The 10174-nt window shown below is 33.0% G+C and overlaps 1 protein-coding gene across 1 annotated transcript; it reads left to right on the top strand.

Annotated features, from left to right (window-relative positions):
• The first annotated feature begins 1069 nt into the window (after positions 1-1069).
• On the top strand, positions 1070-9442 carry LOC140058650 (ubiquitin-conjugating enzyme E2 N). Its single transcript, XM_072104343.1, has 6 exons — positions 1070-1113; positions 1876-1953; positions 2371-2472; positions 3146-3290; positions 5498-5638; positions 6503-9442. The coding sequence occupies exons 2-6, from the start codon at positions 1924-1926 to the stop codon at positions 6538-6540; spliced, it is 456 nt and encodes a 151-aa protein (XP_071960444.1). The 5' UTR covers positions 1070-1113; positions 1876-1923; the 3' UTR covers positions 6541-9442.
• Positions 9443-10174: the final 732 nt, after the last annotated feature.

The following is a 10174-nucleotide window of genomic DNA, read 5'->3' as shown; positions in this document are numbered from 1 at the left end:
AAATTATTAAAAATTGATGTTTATCAGAAATATCCCACTGATACCTGAAAATGTTTTCTCTCTGTTTAATGTATCTATAATTTGTGCAGTACCATTATCAAATTCTGTAATACAGTGGCATGTATGTATCACATGTGACACCTGTATCATAGGGCATAAGTAAATCTTAATGTAATACATGTGATATGTGACACTCCTTAAAATAATTTGCCTATGCAGATACTGGGGCATATAATTACCATGCAGAGATAAAGTACATAGAGAATCGAGAAGATAGTAGGGCCTAAGGCTTATAATTATGCATAAAATGTGAATATTTATACAGTATTAAAGAAATAATAATTGTTTATTATCACTACAGTACCACATTTGTTATTTGTATTCATGTTATAATTATAAACTTATAATAATTTCATGCAGTGATTAATAGTGAAATATTGGGTTGGTACCATATTTCCGCCTTTTAGTATCTGAGACGGTAAGTTATTCTTTTTCGGTCACATTTGCCTCATTTGAATACACAGTCACACACTAGACTGAAACTAGAACTCTGGGTTCGAGGTCTATCAATAGTGTTTTTTTTTTAATAGTTGAGAGAGATTATTTAGAGGGTTAGGTTAAGTACATTTAGGAAGGTAATTTCTTCTGTCTAGGTAAATGTGACCGAGAAAGAAGAGATTGTGTTAACAGATAGCTTTATATCGCCCTCTATGATTTGTTTAATTGTGTAGCGTCCTCTATAGTTTGATATATTATTTTTCAAAGTTTTAGATCTGAAAGTATTTTACTTGTCTCATAATGATCTTGATCCGAATATGCAAAAATATATGTGTCTACATAAAAAAAATAAAAAAATACGCGTTTTTTTCATACGCACTAAGTTGATTGGATAAAAATATATATTCGTGAATTTTTTAACAAACTTTTTGCTATTGTTAATAATTAAAGTGGGAATTATGTTTACAATTCCCACGTTGGTACACAAAAATGTATAGAGAGGAATTTAAATATTGTAATAGCGGGCGCTATATTTGGTTGACCGCCCCCAGGAAGTGAAAAAAAATTAAAGATAGAGGGAACACTCGCGGTACGCTGGAATTTGTGGATAAAAAGGTAAAGATTTTGTTATTTTGTACGAGTAATTGCTTTAACAAACATTTTTAAATTGTGCATTGTTGAACTAAATATTATAATAAATATTATTGATTCTTTCCGTATTGTTATTTTGTATCCGGGAGCCTAAACTTAGGCCCAGGCCGAGCCTACCTTTTAGACAAAACCACACACACGGTGGTACGGTGTAGGTACACGGGATCAGCCCATCCCAGCCTGCTAGCTTTATAGCAAAATGTAAGGAACTTTTCAATCGCAGACCCCACATAGGCCTAGATTACCTTTGTATTTTTAGCCCGTGCTATCTAGCGTTTTATTGAGATTTAATACTTTTCGTTGCTATTTAAAAAATGTATTTATATCTTTTAAAGAAATTTGGGAAAAAGCTGGCAAAAAAGTCTGATGATGCACAATCACCATCATCATCCATCATAAATGTCGCATGATGTACTACAGGACATTGAAATTTAGCCTAGTTAGGCCTAGGCCTTGATTTAGATAATTAATATTAATTAACATAATGTATAGGGCATCATAGGCCTAGCCTGACCTGGTATTATTTAGTTTATTGCAAATAGCTTGATTTCGTGACTAACGTCATTGCACAATGTATGTGATGGTGAAGGGTTTGGGAGAAAACGTCACGACGGCTACATACAAACAACACATCACGTATGCACGCGTTGTGACATTTGCTCCCAAATCCTAACCACCACCTTATTTCTGAACTGCACAAATCTTTAAACCGTTTTTTTTTTTTAGTCACTGCACTGAAATTATAAATAAACATTCCAGTTTTAAACTATTATCATGACAGGATTACCAAGGAGGATAATAAAGGTTAGTACCGTCCATTTTTCCCAAATTATTAAACTGGACACCCTTGCAGACTGGCCCAAATTATGTCTGAATATGTATGGAAGAATTGTGTGTCATTTAGAATTGTTAATATTAAATGAGTTTAAATGTCATAGACAATAAGCCAACCCAGGAGCCCTTAAGTACTTAGTTTAAAATCCTTTTTCCGTTAAATCGTGGGAACTTCCCAATATCATTCATGTGTTTAAACAAAATTGCAATCTGTAATATAAGATTAAATTTAAAATGATATTAAATTTTGTTTAATGTGCCACCGCACACATACTCATGTTTACTATTTATACCAATATCTTAAGATTTTTATACCACCCTTTATTGTTGAATGTATTTTTCAAAATGTTATAGCTCCCTCTGTATACATGTCTTATTTTTTTACAGGAAACGCAACGCTTGATAGCGGAACCTGTGTCAGGAATTACAGCACAACCACACGAGGCAAATGCGCGGTATTTCCATGTTTTAATGGCAGGTCCCAAAGATGTAAGATTTTTTAGACTGTAAATAATTAATAAAATACTAAATTAATTTAACACTAATAAGAAAGAGCAACCATGTCAAATAAATGCCAAATTCATTTAAATATGGATCTTTTTCAAGTGATGTAAGAACCACTAGCAGGAAAACTGGAAAAAATGCACCCCAGTAAAAAAAAATGCACCCCAGTAAAAAAAATGCATCTTTGTTAAATAAATTCTTGCTAAATAAACAACCCTGCTATGGGGAAACCTTCACGACCAAATAGAATGTCTCCTTTATAGGTGTGTCCCATCATAGCGTTAACATTATATTTTACTTAACAGGAAATGTCCTACGGATTTGTCCTTAATCCCAAAAAAAGAGAGAATCTATTGCATTGATATGATCAATAATTATTTTAAATGTATCTATATTTTTCATGTATTGCACTGATGAAGGGCTAGTGTTACCCGAAAGCTCTGCTAACTTTTCTGGGTGTTTTACTTTATCGTTTTGATTTAGCTTTTCGCGCTTTTTTTTTGTATCTCCATTGCGATCCAGCCACTGATACCCACAGCATTGTCATTTTTTCAGTAATTTGCCTTTGGATTTATATTTTCCATTTATTATATTTACAGTATTTTTAAATACACTGAATTTAATTAATAAAAAATAATGTTTTTTTTTCTTTTTGTAGTCACCATTTGAGGGCGGAAGTTTTAAATTAGAATTATTTTTACCTGAAGAGTATCCTATGTCCCCTCCAAAAGTTAGATTCATGACGAAGATATATCATCCAAACATCGACAAATTGGGAAGGATTTGTTTAGACATACTTAAAGGTATTTATAATTATATTTTCCAGTTTTATGATGTGTAAGAAAAGTATCTTATTACTTATCTAGTTCATTCAATTCAATTCAAGGAACATTTATTCACGTCCAAAAGACAAAAGTAACAAAAACAAAATGGCAAGTGATAAAACAGGAAAATGGACGAAGGCAAATCCCAAAAAGATACCAATCTTGTGACGGGATTGCCTTTACAAAATATTTAAATAAGAGAAGAAAAAAAAAAAAAAATATATAAATAAAGAAAATAAATTAATTAGACAATAAAGAAATACAAAATATATATAAAACCAGTAGATAAAAGTTGGAATAAAAAATAAAAAAAGAACAGAAAAAAGTACAGCTGCATGGCATATAGCGAATATGATGACAATTGAATAATAAAGATAGCAAGTCACGGAACATGGAAAAAACGACCATATCAAACATATCGATCAGTACTGAGACAAAAGGTAATTTTTTATGTTATTATTAAATGAATAGCGGTTGGCAGCACAGGAAATTGAGGGGGGTAAATTGTTAAACAATAGAGGTCCAGAATATCTAATGCTATGTTGAAAATAATTGGTGTTATGGTTAGGGATATATATGTTATTTCTTGTTCTAGTATAATATTTATGAACGGTATTATTAGGAGCGAAAAGGTCGTTTAGATGGCAAGGGAGAAGTGAGTGAGTGGCCAAAAAAACAAAGACACCTTGCTGGGATAGGTTAATGTCCGAGAGTTTGAGAAGATTGAGTTTGGAGAATAAGTGGGAGGAATGTGACAGTGGATGAGCGCCAAATATAGTCCTAGTAGTGGTACTGTAGGTTAGGTCTAGCAATTAAAAACATAGACACAGAGAAATGAAAGGCTATTACTTTGTCAATTTGATAGATAGTATTTGACTTATTAGTAATACAAATAGTATCTCAATAATTTAATACTTTGCTTAATTTGCCGGACTTGTTTTCTATATTGGAAGAACACTGGTATCGATGCCATTTGATTGGTTAGTTTGCCAGTATGGAATCTTTATGAAATAATAAGCAATTTTTAAAACCAAATTACTACTATTATACCCCTTTCACACCAAAACTCCGGAGTGATCTCCGGAGACACCCCAGGGTTTATGACCATTCAAAACGTCGAGAAACTCCGGAGATACCCCTTTCACACCAACCTAGCAACACCGGGGTTTATAAAATAAAATTGTAAATGTCGCCCTCTATTTTGTTTGTTTACATATCACTGCATAGCGACGATCATTAGAATCATTTTAATTACATATCACTGATGATTCCTAAAATTATTCGACAATCTGAAAATGTTATTTCCTTTAAACGTGAACTTAAACAATTTATTTCCAGTTAATTTTGTTCGTACTTTGTATATATATATATTTTTTTTTTATCTGTCAACGATTTTATATGAATTTTATATAATCATTGTAATTAATTTTGGAATACATCAAATTGACATTGAAGTAATGCATGGACAGACACTAAAAATACACTAAAAGGAAGAGGTATGTCAACTTCAAATTGTAATTTCATGGAAACAAAGAAAAAAACCCCTCCAATTTTTTTATATGTTGTAGTTGACACGTAGGGCTACATTTTTCGTGATAGTCACCAACAAATCGGGTGTGTTCAACGGGGTCAATTTCAAGGTCAAAATATATGTCAACGTTTTATTCAACTTAAAATTAACATAAAACACACACAATTAGTATATTTAGGTTCCTTATGGTCTCCCCTTTACAAAAATACCTTTGTTTTTAAAATCGAACCTATAGTTCCCGAGATACATCTCTTTGAAACGTGACGGCCGCACGCTTTTTTGCGTAAAAACCGAAAATTGAAATTGCGATATCTCGAAAACCGTTGGTCCGATAAAGTTAAAATTTGAAATTTTGGCTTTAATAGCTATGAATCACCCATATACCAAATTTCATCAAAATTGGAAGAGGTAGGGTTTAAAATTCCATTTTTTTTGGGGTGAACTGAGATGGAATGACCCATATATGGACATGATGATGTCATGTCACTGCCATATTTGGGCATATCACTACCATATGTGGATACATCACACTTTACTAGTTTGATAGCGTAGTTCAGTTTCAGGTCAGATCAGTTTTACAACGAAATTAATACATGAATTTAACAAGTGCAACTTGTGAAATATGTTAATTATATAATAATAATTATTATTTCAGATAAATGGAGCCCAGCTTTGCAAATCAGGACAGTTTTGCTATCGATTCAAGCATTACTTAGTGCACCAAACCCAGATGACCCACTTGCTAATGATGTAGCTGAAAAATGGAAATCAAATGAGGCTCAAGCACTTGAAACAGGTAAACATTAAGGGATCATGTAAAACAAAACATTAAGAGACCGTGTCAAACAAAACATTAAGAAACCGTGTCAAACAAAACATTAAGAATAAGGACAAACAAAACATTAAGGGACCATGTCAAACAAAACATTAAGGGACCATGTCAAAAAACCCATTAAGAAACCATAGCAAACAAAACATTAAGGGACCATGTCAAACAAAACATTAAGGGACCATGCCAAACAAAACAGTAAGGGACCGTGTCAAACAAAACATTAAGAAACCGTGTCAAACAGAACAGTAAGGGACCGTGTCAAAAAAAACATTAAGAAACAATAGCAAACAAAACATTAAGGGACCATGTCAAACAAAACATTAAGGGACCATGTCAAACAAAACATTAAGGGACCATGCCAAACAAAACAGTAAGGGACCGTGTCAAACAAAACATTAAGAAACCGTGTCAAACAGAACAGTAAGGGACCGTGTCAAAAAAAACATTAAGAAACAATAGCAAACAAAACATTAAGGGACCATGTCAAACAAAACATTAAGGGACCATGTCAAACAAAACATTAAGGGACTGTGTCAAACAAAACATTAAGGGACCATGCCAAACAAAACAGTAAGGGACCGTGTCAAGCATAACAGTAAGGGACCGTGTCAAGCATAACAGTAAGGGACCGTGTCAAACAAAACATTAAGGGACCGTGCCAAACAAAACATTAAGGGACCATGTCAAACAAAACATTAAGGGACCGTACCGTGCCAAACAAAACATTACGGGACCAAATATACTGGCAAGAATGGGCAAGTTGTGTGTGTTTTACTGGACATTGGAAAATGAGCTTGTAATTTCAGATTCTGTTTCGTTCTTTTACAGCTCGTGCTTGGACCAAAATGTATGCAGCATCATCTTAACGTTAGCTGTTTTCATTCTCTGCCAGCAGCCAGCAATTCACACAACTCCTCACAGGAATAATTTAAAACTTGGAGAATAGTTTTCATGTCCATTATGTAATAATATCAACTGAATGAAATTTACTAAATCGTTTGTAAAATGTTTATAAGTGTACATAACTAACTTTTGATGCTAGAATCTGCTGCCCTCAAGAAAGAAAGGTCCCAGTAAATCCACATTTTTGTAAAGTTTCTGTGTTTGTTTACACACAATTTTTTCTTTCTTTTTTTGGCGACGCAAAGCAATGAAAAATAAAATTGGGAAATAGTAGAAATATTTCCATGCTGCATGTGATTGTGAGAAAACAAACATACTTGATTCACAACAACAATCACCTGGTATGCATAAATTGAATGGTTACCTGGTGATAATTAGTCTTTAAACTTGAACATGGATTTGCATTTCAAGCTCGGCTCAGCTTTTTTAAATATGGAATGCAATGTTCCTAGCTACATTTGTATACCAATTCATTTAGGTACCAAGTTTGTCCTTAGATTATTGTGGGCCAATAAATTCTACAGTTGACTTTCCCAGTGGACGCTTGAAAAAGATTAAATAGAGCCCTGAATGTATGTGTCCGACCGCAGAGCAGGTACAAGGAGATTATAAAGGCAGTTATTGAGTTTATTTCATGTAATGCTCTAACTATTTTTTTTTATAATGTAGATATTTCCAACCGTTAAATCAATTTTTAATGTATGATTCATAGTGGTTGTTTCCATGGTACTGCCTTCTTTCAAATCAGCAACAAATTTGTTTAAACAATAATTATACACTCTCATAAAGCCATGGTCACATTATGCGAGATTCCCGGATTCACTTTAGTTATTAATATGTTTGCTATAAACCGGTCGCACATACACTCAGTAAGTGCGTTCACACAGCCAATCACTGTACAGTTTTGAATGATTTACGCCTGTATATATGTTTGCAATAATACCCACATCTGTTGATGGACAGTGTTTCATAATTACAGTAGAGAAACATCTATTAAGGGGACAATTCGCGACCGAACAACTACAGTAAAACCTGTATTAAGGGGACACTGCGGGACCAAAAGAGGGACGTCTCCAAAATAGGTGTTCTGAAAGAGAGATTTAAAAGAAAGATTCGTATCATGAAACTTTGGTACGCTGTATGAACGTAGGCTATTTACAAAAAAAATATGTTTTTCTTATCGATTTATTATTATATTTTTATTCTCGTCATTATTAATTTATTAATATTTATAATCTAGTTTTGTTAAGCTGGAATATGAAGTTTGTGACAATTTAAAACATTCTATTATTGCACGTCATTTTTTTCCGATTTGAAAATAAAAACCGGAAAATTAAACCAAGTAGGGAATTATCTAAAATATTATTTTTCTTAATGCTTAGACAAAGAACGTTTGGTTTAGGACAATGGTTTGCAGTGAGTTGGAACTGCAAAGCTATCAAAATCTGAGAAGTAATAGTTTTGTTTTTAGATGTCTGGTTTATTACCTAAAGTAGAAAAGTGTGCCCGTTTCACACTGCCTAGAAAAACTCCGAAGTGTAAGCCAGACTCGCACGATACGCAAATCCTGGGCTGACTGTGTGAATAAGATCTACACTATGTCTTTTTTTCGATGTTAAAAGTCCTATTTTCAAAATAGACGTTAATTTTATGTGAACATTTTAAATTGGTTGTTGTAAAATGGAGATAACGTGTGTTTTATTGTAATTGGTTTTTGTTACTTTACCATTTCTAGGCACAATAGGCCTACCCTTTCTTCATGCAAATTGTGGCACTCGAACTTTTATTCTATATTATAGGCCCTACTTCATTGCCTTTATTTTAATATAAAAACAAATTGGTTATTAAGAATTCAGATATATTTACATCAAACGTAAGCCCAGTGGTACTACTATAAATGATTTAAGTATATACCAAAAATAGGCACCTGGCCACATGGGGTGGATTAACCTAGCATTGTTCACATACATACACGAGCGCCATTAACTTTTGACATTTTTAATTTATTTTATTTTTAACATAATTTACCCGAAATTATAATACTACGTCATATTAACTAAATGTGACCATAATAAAGAAACGGCGATGTCGAAAAGCGCGCCATAATCAAACCTCGCCACGTGCTAATTTAATCATTTCAACTGTTACGGCTTTAAAATCTAACGAAACTGAAACGGATTTCTATTTGTCGTTTTGTAACACTGAATTTGGTTTTTACTACAGCATGTGCTCAGGGAAGAGTTAAATTACTAACTAATGTAATTTAACTCTTCCCTGATGTGCTATACTATATAGGTATATAGTTATATGGATTGTACAACACTATTGCAATTTAACGTTTTTTAGTATTAGGCTCTCGAAACTATGTTTCACCAGATTGCTACGTAGGCTACGGGCATGCACGTATACAATGATATACAAAATAGGCTTAGCTTATAATATTTATTGCCGCGGTGTGTTTACCGCAAGGGAAGTGAAGGTGGGAAACTGTAGATTGATTATTACCCAATCACATTGCGTGGATTTAAACACGTGATATATGAAATAGCCTATATGGTGTTTTGAATTGTAAGCCACGATGAAATTCTAGGCCTACTAAGTAAAGCTTTGATGTGTGCGTTTAGTTAGACGCAGTTTGGTCCCTTAAAATGGCATTACATCAAAGGCCAAGTGTTATTACAGTTATTAAGATATTGTTAGTTTTAAATCTGTCACATTTTTACCATTTCGATGTAGAAACATCTTCTTTATGATGAATAGTGGTTCAAATGATAAACAAACAAAAAACTGTCACTTAACATAAGTATTGTTAACTTCTATACAGGTATGGAGTTCTCATTAAAATCCTGTATATTCTGAAATAAAGTATTGCAGTGTGTTAGTTTTATTTTACCAGGGAAGAGTGAAATTATAAATTCAATTTTCCAAGAAACACAGAAAATAAATGGGAAGAATGCAAGTACCTCGGCAGAAAAAGACATTAAAACAAAAACAAGTCACTAGCAGCTATGGCATATAATAAATTAAAATCATCGCTAAAACACAAAACAATGTCCATACCAGATGTGAAATGCAGATGGTTTGATGCATAGACCTATAGCTAGTATTGTTATATAACAGGAAACTGTGTACTCAACAAAATAATAAAGGATATCATAGATATATTTCAGGAAAATGCTGCGAAAGATAATGAATATCAAATAGAACGCGAAAATATACAGGATAACAAAACAAAAAGAATGGAGTAAAACGAAGCAGATTAAAATGATATGAACACATGACTAGACTACCAGATGAACTGCCAATTAAACAAATGAAACAAACGGGAAGGACAGTAAAAAGGCCACCAGGAAGACCAAAAGAAAAACCAAATTAAAAAAAATTGAAAAGGAAAACTTTAGTACAATAACAAACCATCCCGCAAAAAAAAAAACAGAACATTGTGGAAAGCGTAATGTCGGAATGACGTAAAACGTTTCAAGGGAGAAAGAATACATAAAGCCGAATCATCCAGTGGGTGTAAACGATCATCAATAAAGTCAACAATCTGAAAATTCTAAGTAGATATAGGCCTACAATCTTTTTATGAAAGCCGCA

This window comes from Antedon mediterranea, chromosome 9 (genome assembly GCF_964355755.1).
Source record: "Antedon mediterranea chromosome 9, ecAntMedi1.1, whole genome shotgun sequence".
NCBI lineage: Eukaryota > Metazoa > Echinodermata > Crinoidea > Comatulida > Antedonidae > Antedon > Antedon mediterranea.
Note: the sequence above shows the minus strand (reverse complement) of the source record. Positions and strands in the feature narration are given on the sequence as shown.

Bases quoted from the DNA above. Each gene is read 5' to 3' on its own strand.
- LOC140058650 (XM_072104343.1), top strand. From the start codon at position 1,924: ATGACAGGATTACCAAGGAGGATAATAAAG. The intron at 1,954-2,370 runs GTTAGTACCGTC...ATTTTTTTACAG, and splicing joins TACCAAGGAGGATAATAAAG to GAAACGCAACGCTTGATAGC. The intron at 5,639-6,502 runs GTAAACATTAAG...GTTCTTTTACAG, and splicing joins GGCTCAAGCACTTGAAACAG to CTCGTGCTTGGACCAAAATG.